This window comes from Podarcis raffonei, chromosome 2, assembly GCF_027172205.1.
Source record: "Podarcis raffonei isolate rPodRaf1 chromosome 2, rPodRaf1.pri, whole genome shotgun sequence".
Taxonomy (NCBI): Eukaryota; Metazoa; Chordata; class Lepidosauria; order Squamata; family Lacertidae; genus Podarcis; species Podarcis raffonei.
Window position 1 is genome coordinate 10,104,096 of NC_070603.1, and position 24,125 is coordinate 10,128,220.

At 48.5% G+C, this 24,125-nt stretch overlaps 1 protein-coding gene across 3 annotated transcripts in view; it reads left to right on the top strand.

The window, feature by feature from the left end:
• Positions 1-23,646, top strand: part of LOC128406037 (nuclear receptor subfamily 1 group D member 1-like) — a 57,462-nt gene extending 33,816 nt beyond the window's left edge. For all 3 annotated transcript variants that reach the window (XM_053373089.1, XM_053373090.1, XM_053373095.1), the window contains 7 exons: positions 8,210-8,500; positions 9,319-9,407; positions 10,932-11,076; positions 12,710-13,230; positions 17,461-17,646; positions 18,837-19,047; positions 20,409-23,646. In XM_053373089.1, coding sequence (XP_053229064.1) covers positions 8,210-8,500; positions 9,319-9,407; positions 10,932-11,076; positions 12,710-13,230; positions 17,461-17,646; positions 18,837-19,047; positions 20,409-20,605 — 1,640 coding nt within the window. In that variant the 3' untranslated portion in view covers positions 20,606-23,646. The remainder of the gene's footprint in view (positions 1-8,209; positions 8,501-9,318; positions 9,408-10,931; positions 11,077-12,709; positions 13,231-17,460; positions 17,647-18,836; positions 19,048-20,408) is intronic.
• The last annotated feature ends 479 nt before the right edge of the window (positions 23,647-24,125 follow it).

Here is a 24,125-nt window from a genome sequence, read left to right on the forward strand (position 1 = left end):
GATTCTTGCATTGCAGGGGGTTGGACTAGATGACCCCTGGGGGTCCCTTCCAACTCTGCATTTTTATGATTCTGTATAGGGCAGAGGCAGCGTCTGCAGTCCCACTCAGTACTGTTAGAGGTTGCTCATTCCCTTTCTCGTACACTTGTCACAGAAGCCAGGAGGGTAGCATTTTATCAGTAGAGGCATATCAAAAACAGGCACATGAATTAGAGCATCTGTCTGTGATTTGCTAGGCATCTTCTTAGGGGCTGGTGCAGGACCAGTAGTCAAGGATGATGGGAAATGTAGTCCAGCTGGAGACCTGAGTCTGGGGAAACCCTGATCTGGAGGGCAACCCCTTCTGTGAATCAAGGGTAGCCAACATGGTGCCCTCCAGGTGTTGATCAACTCCCATCATGCCCAGCAAATGTGGCTAAGTCAAGGATGATGGGAACTGTAGTCCGACGATGTTTGGGGGAGCCACACTGCCTATCCCTGCTCTACATGGTCTTTGTATGTCTCCTGATCTTCCTTTTCTTTGAGCCGGATTGTTAAACTTTCCATTTTAGATTCCTGCCTGTACGATAATCTCGCTCAGCTACAATTGCAGAACCGCAGCGCGTTAAGTGGCTTCATTTTGTAACGATAGTAGGAAGGATGAAATAATAATTATGTGCATTTGGAGCTAGCTGGGGCGCCACAATGTGGGCGGGGGGGACGTGAGTTTAGGTGTCTTTTAGCAGAGGCGAGTAAATAGGCTGAAATGATCCTATTCAGTACTATTTTAAACCGGCGGCTGCCAACTTTCAGGGTGTTGTGAAAAGCCGAGATATAAATACAGATAATCCACAGTCTGCCCACCTTTGAAAGCAGTGGTTTTCAGTGTTTCAGGAAATACTTTGCAGACAGACTGATCTGTAAGAAATCCGTGTGTCACTGAGGATTCAGGGGCAATATTTAGTGTGCTGCATCACCCTGGCACACAGGGTCCTCCTCGCTGGTGGCCCTGCATCAGAATGTGCCCTCTAGAGAACATGCCCATCACTTCTGCAGCAATCTGCACATTGCAGTGAAAGATAAGCACCTGGCTTGTCTGCTGTTATTGATCTTCTCAGCAAGGAAATCCTCCTGATAAGGAGGTTCTCCGGAGCACAGTTTTCAGGCCGCTGTTTTTAAACAAAATAAGAGGCAGCGGAAAGTACATTCATCAGTGCATGTGGTCAGGATGAAGGAACATGACAAGATGTCTCTGCAAACAAGTATTAAAAAAAGGTCATGCGAAAGCCACTCTTCTGCCGGTTTAACGAGGTGCCATTTCTTACATTTGAAAAACCAGAGAAACACAGAAGTGGGAGTGCTAATTGGGTGTAGGACAGAAGGTGCAAGGCAGACTGGTCAAGGGTTTGATGGGGACTAAGACCAGCAAATGGCAAAGCAGCACTGTTAACTCTCACATTGCACAGGAGACCAGAATGATCAGAAACAGTCTGAGAGTTCTTGAGAAGCAGTTTGAAAGATTCAGGATTTGAGATTATGCTTTGCACGCACAAGGTTTCAGATTCAATCTCCAACATCTAATCAGGCTGGAAGATAAAAGGTAAAGGGACCCCTGTCCATTAGATCCAGTCGTGGCTGACTCTGGGGTTGCAGCGCTCATCTCGCTTTATTGGCCGAGGGAGCCGGCGTACAGCTTCTGGGTCATGTGGCCAGCATGACTAAGCCGCTTCTGGCGAACCAGAGCAGCGCACGGAAATGCCGTTTACCTTCCCGCCGGAGCAGTACCTATTGATCTACTTGCACTTTGACGTGCTTTCAAACTGCTAGGTTGGCAGGAGCAGGGACCGAGCAACGGGAGCTTACCCTGTCACGCCAACCTTCTGATCGGCAAGTCCTAGGCTCTGTGGTTTAAGCCACAGCGCCACCCATGTCCCAGCTGGAAGATGCCCCTCTCTGAAATCCTGGAGTGTTGCTGCTGCCAGTGCAGGCAAATATTGAGCTAAATGGACCAATGGTCTGAACTCAGTATAAGACAGATTCCTGTGTTCCTTGGTTTGTATACCCAGCCTCTTGCAGGTTAAGGATTCGTCACCCAAACGCTCTAAGACCCAGATCTGGCACTGGTGCAGCCTGCGACAGCTACTTGTGCGAAATACACCTCGCCACCCACCTGTATTTTGTCAGCCACTTATTTGCCCTAGTTAAGAAAATTGCTGTTTGTAGTCTGATCAGAAACAAGCCCATTCCTGTGGTCTTCACTTCAAAAATTACAGCAGCAGCAATAAGTGCTGCAAAGCATATCCCAGTGTGTCATATACAAATCTGGCTCCAAAATTAAGCTTTGCACGGTTTCCAAAGTTCAGTGTGCACAAGCAAAATTATCAGATGATTTCGCAAAGTTAGAAAGCCAAAATTGGATAGAGAAAGCAGGTACTGTACAGTGCTATACCTCTTAAATAGGTACATTGGAACAGTGTGGTGTACTGCTTCAAATCACACAATTTTTATAGAATCTATACCAAACTCTGTTATACTATATGTATTCGCATATACCACCCTGAGAAGAGCTGACCTGGGTATCTAGAAGTAATGAGAAGGTAATGGGGCATAATGCAGACATCTGGATTTCTTTTTCCACTGCCGGAGGGAGAATGGGAGACTATAAATATTGGGAACGAGGAATCCTGGGTTCCATCACACCTCCTGCTTATTCCTGTTGTATATATGCAGAGTAAAGGTGCGTTTTTTCATGGTGGGGAGAGATTTATTTAAACTTGTAGGAGTGATGGTGGCAGTCCTATTTTAACTGCTCCGTCCTTGCAGCTGCAATCTGGGCTGCCCAGATTTACCTATTGTGCAACTCATATTTTTGCAGATTAACCTCTGCTGCACTTAGCTTTTACCAAGAGAGGTCTGGTGCCTTAACTTGACCCAGGGGTCAGTAGGGCTCGGTGTGCTGTTTTCAGGCAAGAGACTCCCATTTTGGCTTCTGGAAAGCCCCCCGTCCTCCTCTTCTGCAATCCTGCACATGGGGAAAGGAAGGGAAAGGGGCCGCTCTCATTCTTGCAGAGGGCGTTCTGCACATGCACAGATGCGCTCTTTTCTAAAACCTGCTCCCTGCGGTCCCGGCTGGGCGTGGCGATTCTCCTCCAGGAGCCAGCCGCGAACTTGTCCATGCGCTAACAAGGATGGATCCAGCCACCTCCACAGCTCCCCTTCCTCTCGGATCGCGTCTCTCGCCCGCCCCCGCTTGCATGCATGCAGCTGCATGCGCAACCCCCCGTTTGCACGCACGCATGCAGCTGCATGCGCAACCCCCTTGCATGCATGCATGCAGCTGCATGCGCAAACATGCAATGCCGCGTCTTGCATCGCGGGCGCCTCGCGTGCAGAGAGCCGCCTCCTGCTGTCGGGAGGAGGATGAATGCCGCCCGAGCCATGTGAGCCGCGAGTCAGGTGTCTCCCCTCCCCGCCTTGGCGGCGCTCCAGCACGTTGCTTGTTCCTGACACTCGTTCCGCGGCAGCTAGAGGCGGACACGTGAGGCGCTGACCCGATTGGAGGCTCCGCTCCGCAGGGGAGGCGAAGCGGAGCTGGGAACCGGAGCTTGCTCCTGCCACCGCCGCCCCCTCGGAGCTCTTCTCCGGCGGCGATTGGCAGGCGCTAAAAATAACAAGCGCTCGGGCTGCTGCTCGCTTGGCACAGATGCGCGGCGGGCAGCGCCGCGATCCCGGGGCAGTTCGGCCGCCCCATTTGCAAAGGCGGCAGAAAAAAGGTCGCGGAGATGGGCATGGAAGCAAAGTTATTTAAGGGTTTTTTAAGAGAGAGAGAAGATAGGGAGAAGTTCATGACCATGGACGTAGCCAGGGAGGGCAGTTGCCCCCCCCAAATCAATCAAAATCAATACAATCAATCAAAACCAATACAAATTTGAGGTTCCACCCCAGCAAAAGACTGCACCCCTAACACAAAATCTGGCTACGCCCATGGAGAGATCGACATATTACAATATTTTTGGGGTTTTCTGCTCCTAAGCATGTATGCAGAGAGCCAGAGTTTTGAAGCGTAACCTGGCACCCAAGACTAGTGGGACAGGATTCAAATTGATGCCCAATTTCAGTGTGTTTTGGTGGAATCAAGGTGCCAACAGTTGTTTTCCATCAACTGCGCTTCTGATCAGTGGGGCAATTCCACCAACCCCTGTAAAACAAGCTTTGAGGCCACTTCAGGTATCCAAAAGAAGTGATAAAAATAAGTTCTGTGTGAGAGATGCATGCATCTCAGTTCTGAACATACAGAGTCGCTGCTATGCTGAGTAAAGACCATTTTTCATCTAGCCCAGGGTTTCCCAAACTTGGGTCTTCAGCTGGTTTCGGACTACAACACCCATCATCCCTAGCTGGCAGGTCCAGTGGTCAGGGATGATGGACCTTGTAGTCCAAAAACAGCTGGAGGCCCAAGTTTGATCTAACCTAACACAATCTCTCCCATGACTGGCAGTGGCTACCCCAAAGATTTCAGGCAAAAATCTTTCCTGTTGCCTTTGCTATCCTTCTGCTGGGCTTAACAAGAATCTGACCTGGAACATTCTGCTGTGTGCAGAGTATGTGATCTTCTGCTAAAAAGGTAAAGGACCCCTGACACTTAAGTCCAGTCGGACTGGGGTTGCAGCGCTCATCTCGCTTTACAGACTGAGGGAGCCAACGTTTGTCCGCAGACAGTTTTCCCGGGTCATGTGGGCAGCATGACTAAGCTGCTTCTGGCGAAACCAGAGCAGCACACAGAAATGCCTTTTACCTTCCCGCCGGAGCGGTACCTATTTATCTACTTGCACTTTGATGTGCTTTTGAACTGCTAGGTTGGCAGGAGCAGGGACCGAGCAACGGGAGCTCACCCCGTCGTGGGGATTCGAACTGCCGACCTTCTGATCAGCAAGTCCTAGGCTCTGTGGTTTAGACCACAGCGCCACTTCCGCTGCACCTTTCCAATCAGTAGGGTGAGATTTCTTCCAACAAGGGGATCACTTTCACCACATCGTCCTCATCAGAATGCTCCCCCATATCCTCTCCCTCACACCCTCCACTGCCAAATTAATCCGGATTTACTATTTCTGCAGGGTTGTGTGTGTTTTTTCTTAAACTTATCGGATTTTCTGCAGAAACGGTAAATCCGGATTAAGTGGGTGAATAATAATGGGGCAGCATTTTGATGAGGACGGTATCATGTGGATGCCGCAAAGGAGAAGCGTGATTTCACTTGCTCTGATTCTCTTTGCAGCATCTTTTGACTGTCCAGAGGAGGTCCTAAGGTGTTGTCGGGAAGGGAAAGTGTTTGCTTCTCTGATCCACAGAACCAGCAGTGATAGAAAAAGCACATTGTGGGACATGCGTGCCTTGTTGAACTGTTTGCTTTTAGGCTGAGGTCAAGAGCCCACCATAGAAGTTGAATCTTTGGCTTTGTTGTTCAAATTTAAGGGAGTTTGGGCTGTTCTCTGTTTGGAGAAGAGGCCCACTGTTTAGAGTTCGAGAATTCCTTGATCTAGGCCAAAGCTCAAATGCAGTTCTAGATCATGCAAGCGAATTCCCAGATGCCCCTTCAGCTGACGGTCTGCCGAGCAGAATGGTTTGAGTGCGCTCTCTTGCTGGGAAGAAACTCTTTTCCCATGCCCAAAGTTGGTTTTAAGGCTGGCGCTGCTTGCAGCCTGAACAAGCTGCCCTTGCCCTTATAAGCTTCACAATGCCTAGGAAAACATAAAAGAGAGGCGGTTTATTTTTGGCGCATGTTTTTGAAGCCAGGGGTTTTTGCAGGACAGAGCTGAGTGACGATGATTGGCCCTTATGGCAAATTAAACTCATTCTGTCACCAAAAGATAGAAGGGAGCGAGAGAGAGTGGAGATGTTTGCTCGGAAAGTACTCCTCCGTTCCTGATGTAGGTCGCATGCGGATGTGGTGTGTGAGTTCAGGCACATAAGTCGAGGAGCCAGAGGGAGTGCGGCTCCTGTAACGCTTCTGTGTGGTCCACTTTACAAAATCCTTGTGCAATGGAGCACATCTCTGCTTTTTGGTGGCGGGGGGGGCAGAGGAGAAAATGTTGAGTTAGCGAAGGAGGCATCAGGAAAAGGGAGAGGATCTGAGAGCTGGTGGGACCACCGGCCTTCCCCTGTGGCTCTTCAGGAACGATGAGAGTTGTCATCCCACAACGTCTAGAGGGCCAGAGGATCCCACCTGTACTTTATAGGGATGTCAGGGGGCTATTGTTGTTAAAGAGCCTTCCTTAGCCTCTCTATAGTCTCTTCCCTTTGGCCAGGCCTGAACACACAGGCTGATCTCCCATCCTGATCAATTCCTCTGACGTCAGGCTCACAACCTGCCCTGGCCTTGAGACCTGGCAGTGCAAAGCCATTAAAAAGGGTGTTAAGGGACAGTTTCACCAAGCGATTCCCTAAACGCACTGTTGGAAGGGAAGCCAATTGCCCTGAGCCTCTGGTTTGGCATTTGCAGTGGCACCTTGTGGGGTCCTGGCACGGCCTTCTGCCTCTCAGATGGCCGCTTGGGCTTTCGTGCCTTCATATGCGTGCCATCCGCTTGCCCTAGTTTTCGCGCAGCACGTGTCGCCCGGGCCACATCATTCTCTGCTCTTCCCCATGCGCCGTCCCACATGGAGGCTGCATGCGTTCAGTCGGTCACTGGCTTCACACCTTCAGGCACAGCTGCCAGCTCAGTGCCCTGGCGGAAAGAGACACAGTTTTTTGCAGGGAGGAAGGGTGGCGGTGGTGGTTTTGCAGCAGCAGTGACCCCATTCGAGGCCGAATTTCCCCATTTCCTCCTCTCTGACCTCTGTGCACAGGTTTTGACTGGTCAGATGGCTGGCACACATGCCGTCTGTGGAAAGACAGAGCCATGGTTTGCTAAAGAAGGGGTGGAGCAACGGTGGTTCGAAATCACAGCCAGGTTAATGTCGGATGAATGCTAAAGGCACAATTTGTAATCGGCAACGGATGTTGTCTTACTATTGCTTTCACTTCTCGCAGCCGTCGTAGATTGCAGAATAATTGGAGCTTTCAGCAGAAAGTGGTTCAGCTTGGCCTTGATCAGTGGTTCCACAAGCCACCTCATATTCTCCATCGTTCCCTTTCCTCTCTTCCAGCAATGCCCTATATGGCACTAGTTCACGGTGATTTTTGCTTTCTTTGGCCCTCAAGAAATGAGAGCTGAGGAATTGGAAGGATCTGTTTGTTTGTTTGCTAGCTGCCTGCCGCTGCCTACAAGAGAGTTGGTGGGCTGGAGGCAGGAACAAACTCACTTTATAGGAGTGCAAAAGACGCCTCTAGTCACCAGCACCTCTTTGAATCCATGGTGCCCATTGCCTTGGCAAGGCTTCTGGAGTCTTCTGTGAAGACACACCCAGGGGTGCCCTTTTTAAAGCAAACCAGGGGGTCTGCTCGCTCCCACACTCATTGTTTACATCCAAGCAATGGCATAGACTCTGGTGACCTGGTCCTTGCTCAGCCACTAAAAAATGGCAGAAAATTTTGAATTAGAGAATCTCCTGGAATGTTTTCCAGAACATTTTCTTATGCAAATTAGGATCATTTGCATCTGTAAATTTTCAGTTTGCATTGGAGGGGAAAAAAATACATTAATGACCTGAAGAGTGATCTAATTGAAGATAAAATAGTGACTGAGTGCTACATAGATGTATTTATAATGTTGTGTTTTACGAGGATCATATGAGGATGATTATTAATGTATGTTTCTTTTTTTCTTCAGTTTTTATGTTTGATATATTATTCTCCAGTTTGAATTTCATGGTACATTAGGTTGAAAACCTCTTCATAAAACTTTTTTTAAAAAAGTTATCTAATTTAGTCTGCTCCTTTCACTTGTCTTTAGTAAACATATTTAACAACTTGGGGGTAGTTTGCCTAATACTATATTGGCAACTGGTACTTGTTCATTGTTACCAAGGAAACGTAGTTCTCCCCTGCTCATTTTACACTCGCAACAACCCTGTGAGGTGGGTTAGGCTGAGGCCCAGTCACCCAGTGAGCTTCATGGCTGAGTGAGGATTCGAATGCTTTATATTAGGGATCTCTTCAATCAAGCGACGTATATGACTTCTAAGCAAATAAATGTTCCAAGCAGGTTTCAGCTCACACTTGCTAGACGTCTCTCTGCAGTTCCACAGTCCTGATCTTTTCCCTACCTCCTCCTTGTCCACCCTCTCTCCAGGTGGCGTGATCCTGTATGTGGGCTCCACAGCCGGCTCCAGCCCCACCCCGGGCAGCCCCCCCAGTGGATACCTGGTGCCTTCGCCTCAACACTCACTGCCGTCCTCGCTGGAAGAGCTGACCCTTACGGAGATCGGGGCCATTAAGCCTCAACGGGCCAGCTCCCCGTCCTCGCCCAAGGTAGCCTTCCAGTTCCCCGAGGGCATCCGCTACCCCAGCAAGGGCCAGTCGCCCCCAACGCAGAGCAGGGTACCCGCTGCCAAACAGAACGGAGCCACCGGCACCTTCACAAGTAAGTGGCTCTCAGTTTGTTTGGGTGGTATTATTATTATTATTTTTACTACTACTACTACTACTACTACTACTACATGTTACATTCTTTCAGGTTACGTCCCGCGGCGACCTGGAAGTACCAGAAAGGGTTACTTCCGGGTTTCGCCGCTGGCGCATGCGCAGACGTGCAAAATGACGTCATGCACAGAAGCAGCGAATCGCAACCCGCGCGTGCGCAGATGCGCCGCTGCGGGTTGCGCTCTTTTTTATATTGTGAACTGGCCTCCGGAACGGATCCCGTTTGCAACAAGAGATACCACTGTATTATTATTATTATTATTAGGTTTTTTAAAAAAACTTTAACAAATTTACTTCACATCCAATTCTGTGATTCTAAGATCTGCCTAGTTACTTGCAATTTTAAAACCTACCTTACTGCAAAGGCTCAAGGCTGGGGCCAGTCTTACTTCTCATTTACCCTTTAATTTATCACTTGGGAGCGCCAGCCCATTGCTACTCCCGTTTTAAAGAAGGGAAGAAACGTTTCACTTAGCTGAAGCGGGTCTGGTGTTGTGTTGGCATACAAATCTCCATTTCCATTGGGCCTGCACGCTCTAAACCGGCCTTCCCCAACCAGCTGAATCTCCAGCCGTTTTGGACTTAACAACTGCCATGACTATTGGGAGCGCTGCCACCTCTGGCTAATAATGCGAGTTATAGCTCCCGAAATCTGGAGGACGCCATGTTGCGGGGGGGGGATTGGCAGGGGTCAGAGACTGAGGGTGGAGAGGAGGGCACAGGTGGAGAATTAACCACCATTCTTCTCTCCCTCAACAGAGACAGGTGGGATGGTTCTGCTCTGCAAGGTTTGCGGTGACATTGCCTCAGGCTTCCACTATGGGGTCCATGCTTGTGAGGGATGCAAGGTAAGCTGTGCTCTGCTTATTCTCCTTTTCACACATCTATAAAGTTTTCTCTTAAGCGATAAGGACTGGAAATCATTATTTTAAGTAAAAAAGAACCAAGCTGAGATCCTTAGAGCACTGAATTTGGCACCTTTTATCGAATCTTCAGCTTGTGCATTGGAATGTGGATCACACGCAACTCTGACTCTTGCGTGTGCTTTTCATAGATCTCGGGACTATGTTTTCCAAACCATTAACTGGTTTACTTTTAAAGTGCCTTGCAGAAGTGATGAGTCTTGACTCTCTCTTGCCCTTCTCCCTGTTTGCATTGAAAGCAGGTGTGCTATATACTGCAATATGCCCCCTAGCCAAGTAGGTTTTGAAGGCGACACTCAGACATGGCTAGGAAAGACAAAACGGGTGCTTTGGTTATGACCAGGGGCATTGCTAGGTGCTTATGCGGTAAAGGCCTGTATGGCACAAGGCTGCATAATATTTGCATATTCTAATTTGTACATGTAGATGCCTCTGGGAAATTAAGATTGCAAGTTGCTGGAAGTCTCACTAGCACTGTATGAGTGTGTATGTGTGTGTGTGAAGGGGAGCAGGGAAGGGTTGAGAGACCCAGACCCTGCTAACCCCCCCCAAAAAAAGACCCCCACATGCTGTGGCTCAGGCTATGTGGGCGGCCCCCTAACAGCATTCCTGCAGCTTATCAAGCCAATTGGAGACCATTTTGTTTGCTGTCCATCCAAACTGGCCCCCTGGGAATTTGGGGGAGAGTTAACTTGCTCTAGGTTCCCTGTAGCTCTTTGCAACCCCTTCAGCCAACTTTTGGAAAGAGGCTAACAGCATTTTCAGCTTTAATTACAACTCTGAAAACAGAGCAGATAGGGCTGCCATACATCCGGAATTTCCCAGACATAGCCAAGATTCATCCATCAAAAATAGCATCCCGGTGGAATTTTTGAAAATGAGTTAAAATGTCTGGGAAAACCCGTATCAGAAGTGTTGATTTTTTTTTTTTTTTTGCGAATTTCCTGAAAAATAGCTAAGAAGCATCATTTTGGGGAGAGATGTTCACTTTTGGAAATCTGGCAACCCCAAGTGCAGACCAGGGACGCGGGTGGCGCTGTGGGTTAAACCACAGAGCCTAGGACTTGCCGATCAGAAGGTCAGCGGTTTGAATCCCCGCGATGGGGTGAGCTCCCGTTACTCGGTCCCTGCTCCTGCCAACCTAGCAGTTCGAAAGCACGTCAGAGTGCAAGTAGATAAATAGTCTCTCCTCCGGCGGGAAGGTAAACAGCATTTCCGTGCGCTTTTCTGGTTCACCAGAAGCGGCTTAGTCATGCTGGCCACGTGACCCGGAAGCTGTACGCCGGCTCCCTTGGCCTGTAGAGCGAGATGAGCGCCACAACCCCAGAATCGACTGGACCTAATGGTCAGGGGTCCCTTTACCTAATTGCAGACCAGGGGGTCAGCGCGTGACGTGTTAGTGTTACTTCCTCTTTGCTAACCTGGTCGCTGTTTCATTCCACCTGCCAGGGCTTCTTTCGCAGGAGCATTCAGCAGAACATCAACTACAAGATGTGTGTCAAGAACGAAAACTGCATGATCATGAGGATGAACCGCAACCGCTGCCAGCACTGCCGCTTCAAGAAGTGCCTGGCGGTGGGCATGTCAAGAGATGGTAAGCATCTAGGCAGGGTCAGAGCAGCCGCCAGAGCAGCAGACTCTTGCTCTCGGGGCTGTGGGTTCGAGCCCCACATTGGGCAAAAAATCCTCCATTGCAAGGGGTTGGACTAGATGACCCTTGAGGTCCCTCCCAGCTCTGCAATTCTATGGTTTTATGTTTCGGGGCAGCTGTAATGAATTACTTTCAGTGACAATCCAGAGCTTTGGATGTACATCAATAACAGGCCCTGTGGTTTTCCTGCAAGTGCATTAGAATTAGTTGAGCAACACCAAACTGCATTGAAGTGTCCTGTGTTTCATCTAGGAGATAGTAGGCAGAGTGTTTGTTTACAGTATTGTAAAACACACGCCCCTTAGGAAAGGCAGACCTGGGGGCATCCTCTCTAAAATGGCTAGGGAGTGGGGCATGAGAAAAGGGTGCTAGACCCTGGTTTGCTTTCTAATTAATGTTTCCCACAATACAAAGCCCAAGCCAGCCTTTAAAGCACAAGCAACGGCTGGCTATTTCCGCTGCTCCTTTACTCTTACAAGGGCACTGTGTCAGCAAATCCTTTGGTTGATAAATAGAGCCCTGGGCTGATTTATGCTTCCAGGCCAGGATTTCCAGGGCAACGGAGAAAATTGTGGGAGGAGCCCCTCAGGCCTGGAAAGCAGGCAGCATCCTTTGATTAATGGTCACGACAACTCTCTTGGGTACATGATAGATGTACCCAGAAACCTTGAGGAGCTGGTGACTAATTTCGGCTTCGCAGTGATGCTGTGGATTTTGGAACAGGGTTGGATCTGGTCCCCCTCCGCTTTGTCTGCGGAAAAGTTAATGCCAAAATCGGCAGTCGCCGCCACCCCACAAGTTGCAGAAATTGTGCATACGTGCAGTGGGTCAGTGCATCTAGCTGTTAACCAGAAGGTTGGTGGTTCGAGCTTACCCACCCAGGGACAGCTGTGGGCAGGATTCATGCATTGCAGAGGTTTGGACTAGAAGACCCTCAGGACCCCTTTCTCCAGTGTGCCAGTGTGGTGTAGTGGTTAAGAGTGGTGGACTCGTAATCTGGTGAACCGGGTTCGCGTCTCCGCTCCTCCACATGCAGCTGCTGGGTGACCTTGGGCTAGTCACACTTCTCTGAAGTCTCTCAGCCCCACTCACCTCACAGAGTGTTTGTTGTGGGGGAGGAAGGGAAAGGAGAATGTTAGCCGCTTTGTGACTCCTTCGGGCAGTGATAAAGCGGGATATCAAATCCAAACTCTTCTTCTCCACAGTTTTATGATTCTATTTGAGATAGCTTACCTGATTTGGCCTGTAACTATTTCAGTGGTGTTTGAGGCGATTCCAAAGGCCTGTACCACTGTCTTCGCCTCCCCACCCAACCCAGTGCTGCCAGGTTGGAAGCAAGAACAGGGAGAATTTTGGTGGGCGCAGTTTCCCCCACATTAGCATAGGGACAAGGAGAAAAGCTTCTCATGCCGAAATCTTCCATCACTACAGATTATCCTCAACCTGCTGTTTATTTTCCGGACGGCGGCATGCTGTCCCCAACAGCTGTCCTTGTGACTTCCCCAAGAAGGGCCTGTTTCATGGCGTCCTTTTCCCTCGCTCACATTCTCCTGCCATTTCTCTCCCCCCCCAACAGCTGTGCGCTTTGGGCGCATTCCTAAACGGGAGAAACAGCGCTTGCTGGATGAGATGCAGAGCTACATGAACAGCCTGAACGAGGCCCCCATGGACGTTGGCATGAGCCCCGAGGCGGACGCTGCCCCACCCAGCCCCAACGCCCAGGAAGAGGAGGCCATCAGCGCCATCTCGAGGGCTTACCACGACATCTTCGTCAGCGGCCAGGACCGCCTGGGCAAGCGGGGAGGGTCCCCCGGGAGCGAGGCCTGCCCTTTGACCAACTACAACGATCAGCAGCTGAACAACTCCTATGGCTACGGGCAGTATGAGTCGGCCACTCTGCGCGTGTCCAGCTACGGCCCCCAGGAGCCCCCCGGCTTTGTGGACAACGGCTCCCGGTGCTTTGGCAACGAGATCTTCAAGGCCCAGCAGTCCGGCTATCTGCACAATGCCGGGTGCTACCCAGCCTTTGAGTACGGCTATCCCGAAGCAAACGCCCAGAGGGGCTGCCCCTGGCGGGGTACTACAAGTCGAGGCATCGTAAGTACTAGAATTAAATATTATATTGGGGAAAACACAGCCATCGGATGTGTGGCAATAGTCACAGGAATGTAGGCATCACTGGAGATAGGTTATGGAAGATGGGTAGGGACAATGATTGCCAACAATGGAGCCTCCATGCAGAGGGGCATGATACCTTCAAATCTTCGGGGCAGACAACAGGGGATGGTTAGATAGATAGATAGATAATACTTTATTCGGCTATAAGCCCACAAGGTAAAACCAATCAATAAATAAAATAGCATTTTACATTCTAAAATATCAACTAAAATATTTCAATCTCCTTCACGTTACATAACAATCTCTAGATGTACCATATTGTGGCCTTGAATATAAAGATGGTGGATAGAGTTTACTAGATTTTTAATAGTCATGCAGCATTCCATGAAATCTTTTATATGAAAGAACTGAATTCAGGAATCTGGCAACCTGTAATGTTCTATAAGAGTCAATGTCCTGGAGTAGATAGGCTAGATGTAATTCAGGTGGTTTAGCAACAGTTTCCAAGATGATTGAACTCAGAATCCTTGATCGGGGAACAATGTATAAAGGACAATTAAACAAGATATGATAAAGGGATTCTATTGATTTGTTGTCACATGCGCATAAAACAGAGGTTTTACCGTTAGAAAATCTATTACTCAGCACATTTGAGGGGAACACATTAAATCTGGCTCTAACAAAAGCGAATCTATGCGACGCAACCGATAAGGTAGACAGATATCGAGGTATCTGGGACATAAATGTAATGCCAACAGGGGATGGTTATCTTCTCTGCATCTGAACTTTTCATTACTCCCCAATGTTGGCCAGCTTCAGGGAAAGAGAGAATCGTAATGACGCAGAGGGTGAGGGCATCTAGCTGTTGTTAACCAGAACGTTGGTGGTTCAAACCCACCTAGGAATGGCTCCCTGCATTGCCGGGAGTTGGGCTAGCTCTACAGTTCAGTGATTCAACGCTTCCGAGCGGGCTTGAGCCTCAGCACGGCTCAGTTTGGAAATCAGGCACTGGGCCGAGCTGCAGTGGAAGACTGCCTTCAGCTTGCAAAGCTGGGCTTGTTGGCTGCTGCAGGATCTCCAGCAGGACGCTCTGGTTTTGAGCTGGGAAACGCTTCAAGCTCCCTCTGTTGGAAACAATGCTCTCTGCACCGCAAATGAGCCATTTTCAAGAGCCCTCAGGGCTATAAGAAATACAGCGTCTTATGTTGCATTTTAGGATTAAATAAAGGCAACCTTCCCTTCAGAAATGACCTGCTTGAATCAGGGCAATAGTGTTCCAAGGTCTAGCCACATGTACACATCACATAGGGATGTGGGTGGTGCTGTGGGTTAAACCACAGAGCCTAGGACTTGCCAATCAGACGGGGTGAGCTCCCCTTCCTCGGTCCCTGCTCCTGCCAACCTAGCAGTTTGAAAGCATGTCAAAGTGCAAGTAGATAAATAGGTACCGCTCTGGCGGGAAGGTAAACATTGTTTCCGTGCGCTGCTCTGGTTCGCCAGAAGCGGCTTAGTCATGCTGGCCACATGACCCGGAAGCTGTACGCCGGCTCCCTTGGCCAATAAAGCGAGATGAGCGCCGCAACCCCAGAGTCGGTCACGACTGGACCTAATGGTCAGGGGTCCCTTTACCTTTACTTTACATATCACATAGAGATCTGCGTGGCTCAGCCACCTCCTCTGTTTGCCTTGAGCTGGAAATGCAGCTCCCTTACTTACTACCTTCCCCACCCACTGACATGCAGCGGAATAAGGTGGTGTTTTGGACCACGTACACCGCTGCTCCTGTTTTTAAAAAATAAATAATCTGCACAAGTGGCAAACTAGCACATGAGGAAACATGGTCCTAGCCCAGCTGTCTCCCCTGCAGAGAAGCTTTTCCTTTTTGCACAGTTATAAAAACACGAGCCCTCTTTGTGGCATGAAGTGGCGTACTGCATTCTGCTACTGCAGGGCAGGGAGGGAGGGAATTTCAAGTGAATACTGGGAGTGGGGTGACCTCTGCCCATGGTCTTACACACACAAAGACACACCTATGCATTTTTCTCCCAGTGGAGCTTCTTGAGAGGAGATAACTCCCACTGGAAGGAAAAAATAGTCACAAACAGTTTTGTGTATGAAATGATGTGCAAGGCGAGGAAAAGCTGTTTGATAGATTACCTGTTTCTTCCCCCACTGCCATTTATATGAAGGCTGGGAAACCTACAAGCCTCCCATCAACCTCAGACAACATGGCCAAAGGTCAGGGTTTGCGGGAGTTGAAGTCCCAACAATATGTGGAAGACCCCAAGTTCTCCATCTCTTCCTTGCAGGGCTAATTGGAGGGGGAGTCAGGAGTTTTGCCCTTGCAGATGTTGCTGATCTGTTGACACTGAGCTTTTAAATAACAGTGGTTGGTTTTATTGTTCACGATGTTTTTATTACACCCTACTCTGGGATTTATTTTTAAGGGAAAAGGAGACCATAAATTTCTCAAATAAATAATAAATAATTTTTTTAAACAAATTTTAATGGTTCTTAAAGAAATACAGATACAGTGGTACCTCAGGTTACATACACTTCAGGTTACAGACTCCACTAACCCAGAAATAGTGCTTCAGGTTAAGAACTTTGCTTCAGGATGAGAACAGAACTTGGGCTCCGGCGGTGTGGCAGCAGCAGGAGGCCCCATTAGCTTCAGGTTAAGAACAGTTTCAGGTTAAGTACGGACCTCCAGAACAAATTAAGTACTTAACCCGAGGTACCACTTTTAATGTAACCATTAAACGCTTCCCCAGAAGCACATCCAATGGTCTTTGTTTTATCCATTGTCTCTAGACATATACTTAACACATTCAACTTTCAAACATATTACTTAACATAACTCTCCCACTGAGAATAGTGAGCGGTTGGTATAAGAAGGTCTTGATTTTAGTCATTAACATAGTTAAAGAAAGGGGTCCACGTTTCTTGGAAGGTGTCTCCATTTGTTATGCCTTTAATTGCCCTTTTGTGTCTGGTGAGGACACTGCTATATGCCAGATATTATTTTGCCATATGTTCAGGGGTATTTCAGTCTGAATAATAAATACATTTTAATTGACTAAAGATTACTACTCCCCCCCCCCCTTGTGTCGGTGGTTTAAATTTGTGCGACGGGGCAAGCTCCCATCGCTCTGTCCCAGCTCCTGCCAACCCTAGCAGTTCGAAGGCACACTAGTGCAAGTAGATAAATAGGTACCACTGCGGTGGGAAGGTAAACGGCATTTCTGTGCGCTCTGGCTTCCATCACGGTGTCCCGTTGTGCCAGAAGCTGTTTAGCCATGCTGGCCACATGACCTGGAAAGCTGAGTTGGGTGGTTGGTTGGAGTGGAAGTGAATTGGGATAGAGTCTGGGTAGGTTGAGGTAACGCGGGTGGCGCTGTGGGTAAAACCTCAGTGCCTAGGACTTGCCGATCGTATGGTCGGCGGTTCGAATCCCCGCGGCGGGGTGCGTTCCCGTCGTTCGGTTCCAGCGCCTGCCAGCCTAGCAGTTTGAAAGCACCCCCGGGTGCAAATAGATAAATAGGGACCGCTTACCAGCGGGAAGGTAAACGGTGTTCCGTGTGCTGCGCTGGCTCGCCAGATGCAGTTTGTCACACTGGCCACGTGACCCAGAAGTGTCTGCGGACAGCGCTGGCTCCCGGCCTATAGAGTGAGATGAGCGCACAACCCTAGAGTCTGGCAAGACTGGCCTGTACCAGGGGTACCTTTACCTTTACCTTACCTGGGTAGGTTGAGTTAGTGTAGCGAAATAAGCTGAGTCAGGAACAGTTAGGAGCTAGGAAGACAAGTAAATATCTGAGAGGTGGTTTAGTGAGAGCAGCTAGCGGAAGTTATAGGTCTGGATAGGCACCCCATGATAGTAACTGACTGAGACCGTTTATGAAACCACACGCTTGTTAAACTGCAATAAATAAACAGAGGTGTATGTTCCAACTTAACCCTGACTGGACTCAGTATTTTACCAGGTAGGGCCTGGGTGGTGGCAGCGAGAAATAAAGTGGTGGCACAGGGATCAATAGACAGTGAAACGTCCGGGGACCCTGTGTGATCGCCACGGGTGGCAGTAAAAATGCATCTTTTGGAAGTAAATAAATGGTATTTGTTGCTTGCCGAAGCAGTGTATTTGAAAGCGGTTCTTCTGGCTAGATCGAGCTTAACCTTCTTTGCTGACACCCTTGTTGTATGCAGGCCTGTCCTCTGAACGCCACCCCCTATTGCAGCAACGGCAAGAGCAGCCAGCAAGTGTGGGAGGAATTTTCGCAGTGCTTCACGCCAGCCGTCAAGGAGGTGGTGGAGTTTGCCAAGAGCATCCCTGGATTCCAGTCCCTCTGCCAGCAAGACCAAGTCATGCTGCTGAAAGCAGGCACTTTCCAGGTAAGAACAGAAGCAGGACCCACATGCAATAGCACTTCTCCCCATTGTGATTCTCAGCAACTGGTATTCAGGGACAGCCTGCCCGCACCAGAGGAGGTAGAATCATAGAACTGGGACCACAAGGGTCATCTAGTCCAACCCCCAGCATTGCAGGAATCTTTTGCCCAACGTGAGACTCGAACCCATGACTTTGAAATTAATACTTTCATGCTCTACCAACTGAGCTGTAGAATCTACCCATTGTGGCTAGCAGCCAGCGACAGCCTTATGCACCGTATTTTTCTCTCTATAAAACGCACCAGACCACAAGAGTTTTTGGAGGAGGAAAACAAGAAAAAATAAATATTCTGAATCTCAGAAGCCAGAACAGCAAGAGGGATCGCTGTGCAGTGAAAGCAGCGATCCCTCTTGCTGTTCTGGCTTCTGGGATAGCTGCGCAGCCTGCCTTCGCTCCATAAGACGCACACACATTTCCCCTTACTTTTTAGCAGGGAAAAAGTGAGTCTTATAGAGCAAAAAATACGGTAATTCTTCTTTTGCCCTGGGCCTCACGGATGGAGCTAGATGCATACTCTCCTTGGGCAAAAAATAGCTTGCACCAGAGGCAGTCATTGTGGTGCTCTTCAGGAGTTTTTTAGACTCCATCTCCCATTATCACTTACTCTTGGCCATGCTGGCAGGGTCACAATATTGTTGCATTTTTGGAGGGCCCTGTCATTGCTTAGTAATTGGCTCTCACGCAGGGGACCCGAAAGGCCTGCCTTAAGCAGCACTCTTGCGCCTTCAAACAGCTGTGCTGCAGGCTGGATTTTAACAAATGTAGTTCCTCCCACTGCTCAAAAACAGAAAAAGGTCAAACCTGCCACCCTGTGCTACAGACAGGATAACTTTAAGGGTACCTGGCACAAGTCAATCTTGAACCTCAAATGCAAAACTCTGCAGTCTGTGATAGGGATGGGCAGAGACACCCTTCATGCTTTCAGGGCTATGTCTTCCTTTTCAAAATACCCTGCTGGCTTCCCGGCCTCTCCTTCCACCTGGTAATAGGACATGGAAACAAGCAATTCCAAAGCCTTGCTTTGGAATCAATGAACGATTAGGAAGGCCTTTTTCTTCATTCCTAGGATGTTGGTCAAAATGGCAGCCCGTTTGCTTAGCCCTCAACCTTCCCCTCTTCTTTCCCTTCCCAGGTGCTGATGGTTCGCTTCTCCTCCCTGTTCAGCCCCAAGGAGAAGGTGGTGACCTTCCTGAGCGGGGAGACATACTCGCTCTGCAGCCTGCGCACCATGGGCATGGGCTCCCTGCTGGACGCCATGTTTGAGTTCAGCGAGAAGCTCAGTTCCCTGGACTTGGACGCACAGGAGATGGCGCTCTTCATGGCCGTAGTCCTGGTCTCAGCGGGTGAGTCAAGGGGTCATAACTGGCTTTGTTGGGTAGGAGGAGCATTCTGCGGATTGCATTAAAGGCTTTCGCTGTACTTGCGGTCCTGTGCTGGGAGAATTCCAAATGATTTCTTCTCGCCTTGGAGCAATTAAAGGCGCCCAGCCCTGCAAACAGAGGTTAGAGCTAGAAGACTGCAGTATTTACAGAGGGATCCTAATCTTTTATAGCCATCACTACTTACCCTGTTGATCAGTTTTTTTAAAAAGATTTATTTTCATTTACACACACACACATAACACAAAAAAACAAAACAAAACATGGAGTAACAGTAAAATACCTTGAGATAATATATCTCCTGCCCATCTGGCTGGGTTGCCCCAGCCACTCTGGGCAGCTTCCAATACATATAAAAATATGATAATACATCAAACATTAAAAACATCCTGATAAAGGGCTGGCTTTGGATGTGTGTGTTTGTTTTTTTAAAAGCAAATTTAATTTACATTTCTAGCTTTTATGGGGCAAATTGCTATGAGAAACGCCTGGCAATTTTTTTTCAGAAGTTCAAAGCAGTTGTTGAATGATATTTCCAATAGTCAGCAATGAAGCTTCCCTGCCTTCATTTTGTGTGTGTGTGTGTGTGTGTGTGTGTGTGTATTCCAGCATAATTTATTGGTGCAGAATTTGGGTCATTTCAGAACAGGGTTATTACTTTTTTAATGTTGAATTGTCACCTGCATCATAATGTCAGGGTGTCTCTAACAAGTGAGATTGATGCTGACAAATAAACATTGCAACTATTTCAACTTTACAGTCATACCTCGGGTTAAATGTGCTTCAGGTTGAGCGTATGCAGGTTACTCTCCGCAGCGACCCGGAAGTAACGGAGCGTGATACCTCCAGTTTTCGCCTCTCGCACATGCGCAGACACTCAAAATGACGTCACACGCAGAAGCGGCAACGCGCAGATGCGGGTTGCATTCGCTTCAGGATGCGAACGGGGCTCCGGAACAGATCCCGTTCGCATCCAGAGGTACCAGAGAGACCCAGTGTGGTGTAGTGGTTAAGAGCGGTAGACTCGTAATCTGGTGAACCGGGTTCGCTTCCCCGCTCCTCCACATGCAGCTGCTGGGTGACCTTGGGCCAGTCACACTTCTCTCAGCCCCACTCACCTCACAGAGTGTTTGTTGTGGGGGAGGAAGGGAAGGGAGAATGTTAGCCGCTTTGAGACTCCTTCGGGTAGTGATAAAGCGGGATATCAAATCCAAACTCTTCTTCTACCACTGTACCATTCTTTCCCCAGGGAAATGAAAACCCCTCTGTTCTCCACGTTGTCTTTCCTGTTTCTGTCAACTCAATACCTTTGCTTTGGTTTTCAGATCGCTCCGGCATCTCTGACGTGGATGCAGTCGAAATCCTCCAGGAGACGTTAATCCGGGCCTTGCGGACTCTCGTGACTAAGAAGCACCCGGACGACTCCACGCTTTTCCCCAAGCTGCTCCTCCGCCTGCCTGACCTGAGAACCCTCAACAACCAACATTCAGAGAAACTCCTTGCCTTCCGGATCAACCCGTAAGCCCGCTGGACTGGACGGCTTCTGAAACCCTGCGAGTTTTGGGTAAGAAGAACCAAGAATCGACCATCAAGCAAACTTAATGCATCGGACTAAATTTTGCTCCGTGGGGAGAAGATGGTGACGGTGAAAGGAGAGGAGCCTAAGGGATCCGGCAAGGGAGGGGAACCCCTAGCCCATCGCAGCTGGGATCTACTAGAGCGGATCCCTCCCTGGCGAGGAGACCAGACACAGGAGGAAGGGTTTGTTTCCCAGATAGTGCTCTCCGTGGCGCTGTGCAGATTGAAGATCATTTATTTTGCTAGAGGAGATCAGGCAAACGAGCTGGACACGCGTTGTACCGTGTTGTTTTTCAAATGTGTGCTGATATATATATGTATATATTTATATATATATATATACAGTACACGCGTATATATCTTACTTTCCATGTGATATTGTGTTGAAGTTCTGTATATAAAAACACTGGGTTTATTGTGCGTAATTATAATAACTCTTGGTAGCGCTTTGTGGGGTGGGTGGGGGAGAGGAGGAAAAAAGGACAAACTGATAAGGCGAATGTTGCAACTCTAGCTCCTTTCCTTTTATCTGCATGCTACCGCAGCCCCAGGACTCAAGCTCCCCCGCAGTTCTTTTTTAGAATTCATTTCTTTGGGGTGGGGAGTTTGCTCTGTTTCGTTGCTGCTCTTTCCCGAAGAAGGGATCGCACACACAGAACTAATTGCTATACCGTCTTTTAAGACGTTCAGTTTATGCTACAGATTTTACCGGGTAGGTGTTAATGTTCAGATGCGTAAAGTAGAACTGCTCAACTTGGGCCCCTTTCCCGCCTCCATCCCTGCAACTGAGCAAGTCCTCTTTGTCATGCCTGACACGTCTATGTCAATATAATATATATTTTGTAAATGTTGCAAGCAAAAACACAAAAGGGGCTTCCACTAGTACACAGGTCAGACTTGCTCTCAACTTTCGGAGGCGGCCATAGCATGCTAGGAAGGCCATCGCGCCCCATGGTGTGGGAAGAGGATTGCTGCGAAGGGGCTAAGGCTGCAGTCCTTAACCTTGCTTACCTGGGAGTAAGCCCCATTGACTTTTGGAGGGCTAAATTCTGAGCAGACTGGGTTTGGGGGAGGGCAGGCTCTCAGAAGGGCAAATGGAAGAAGCAGGAGTGCCTTCCTTGCCAAGTAAGGTTTAGGGAAACAAGCAGAGGTTAGCTGAGCCCTTAGGTAGAAAGGGCTAAGCAAAGCAAACACTCCGAATACCATTCCACCCAACCTTACCAGTTCCTTCCAGGCAATGGTGCTGTCTTTTTCCAGAAGAGAGAAGCTGTATGAGTACTCTCTCCCAGAATTCCAGAACCTAGCTTTCCATTTGAACCTGTAGATCTTGCTCACTTTCCAGGATATGGGGCACAGAGCCCCAGAATCCTGGCTATCTTCCGAAGCTGCCTTTGTTATATTTAATCCCCAGTCTCTATTCCAGATGTGCGAATATAACCCTAGACTGCTGGCTAATCGCTCTTTCCTAACAACCAGTTAGTTGGCTTGTGTCCGGGGAGGCGGGGAACAGAATGGAACCTAGAATTAGCTTGGTTCCAACATTTCCCTCCATTCGCTATACTGAAGGCTGTGTGTACTCTACACTTCACACACACACACATACACCAGATTTTGAGCCAAGAAATGCTTAAATTTGTGACCTGGGTAAATTATGCAAATTAAATATTGCATTTGTTTATTCTGTACAGTTTCTGCTGCTTCCACCAGATGGGAAATGTGTGGGTTTCCCCCCCCTTTTTTCTGGTGATGGGGGCACAGGGTGCTTCACCTAGTGATCCCTGCAAGTTCTACTTGGTGTCTGATACCCAAGCTACACATGATGCTGGCAGGCCCGTGTCTGAAGTATAGGTGTCTATGCATGGTTTTGCACACCAAAGGGGCACATGGGTGTCTGGGGGTGGCGATGTTCTGAACCCTTCCTTTGTCCCTGCTCTTTTCTCCCTAGTTCTCCCCCCCTCACCCCCTCCCCAGGCTCAACACCAGCTAAAAGTGCCTGGGGAAAGGAGCCTTGAAGGAGAGAAAGATGGCCAGGGTTGGGGACAGTTCATTGTGCCCCTTTGGAGCTTTTAAGCTATACCCCACCCCAGTCACTCTCTAGTTTACATGTGCTTTCTGCCATTGTCATGTGCAGTTTAGGTCTCGGACCTCACCTTGCAAAGTCCAGTGTTTTCAAAATTACTCTTGGGTTGTCGGGAGAAGAAGATTTATTTTCTGTTAAAAAGACGTTCTAAGGATGCTAAATTCCATGCTTGGAAGTGCAGGCACACGGATTACACACAGCCTTGGTTATATAGCTCCAGAGATCCCAGGAATTGTTTTCCTCAACTTTTGTATGTGAGACTGTGTAGATTTAAAAGGAGCCAAACCTTGAGGTTGGTTGGGATTTTATTTTATTCTTTTTTGAGGGGGAACTTGTAAGGGAGGCGACCAAAAAGGGGTCTTGGGCTCCCACTTCTCTCCTGTAAGACCACCCTCCTGCTCCCACTCCCCAGTGTCCTAACTTGGCTGTAGTCAGCCCTGCCGCCCTATTCTCTGCATTGAAACATATCAGGTCTTTTTACATCCCATTGACAGGAGCTCTCATGGCATGTTTCAGTCACCCTCCTGTGTGCATGATGTGGGGGATATCTGTGTTCTTCGCAGGGTGGGAGGGACACTGTTGTTGCTGCTGCTGCTGTTGTTCAACACTGCTTTTAAAATGAAAAAAACAAACCAAACATTGCACTTTTCTTAGAAATCTAGAGGAAAAAAATGTATGTTATAACAAAGAATTCCCTCCCTAAACCGGAGTATATTTGCTGCAAAGGGAAAATAGAGAGAGTTTTATTTGCTGCTGCTGGTGCTGCTGCTGTTGCTGCTGTTTGGAGTCCAAAAGACTCGCAAAAGATACCGATGAGAAAGAGAGAGAGTTTATTTTTTGTCTAATATTGAAGTGCAATAAATACATTGAAATATAAATAAAATAAAGACTTGCTTAACAGTGAAACAAGTGCCTGTCATTTTTGTGGAAGGTGATGCATATGCGGTACCTTTTGGGTTTGTTTGGTTCTACTCTGACTCCTTTTTTTACAGCTGTAATTGCTAGTCTTCACCACTAGATGTCTGTGTAGACCACAGTTGGCCCCTATCTCCCCAAATACTCAAAAAACGAGCCTACTGACATGCCTTCAGTTCATGGTAACCATGGGAACATCCAGCATATGCCAATTCTCAGCAAGTTGCGTGTTTCTGCCACTGCATGCGGGACTCAGCTTTTGGCATGCAACCTCTGCATATGCCAGAAAATTAAATTTGTGTTGGGAAGAGGTTTTGTTTTTAAATAAAAAAGCTGAAGCCTTGTGAGTAGCAATAAGAGCTCCAGACTGGCCTTGCAGGATCAGGCCCAAAGTCCTTAACCAGCATCCTGTTTCTCACAGGGACCAACGGGGGGAATGTACAGGAACCAGGGGCCGGCCCACCCGTGA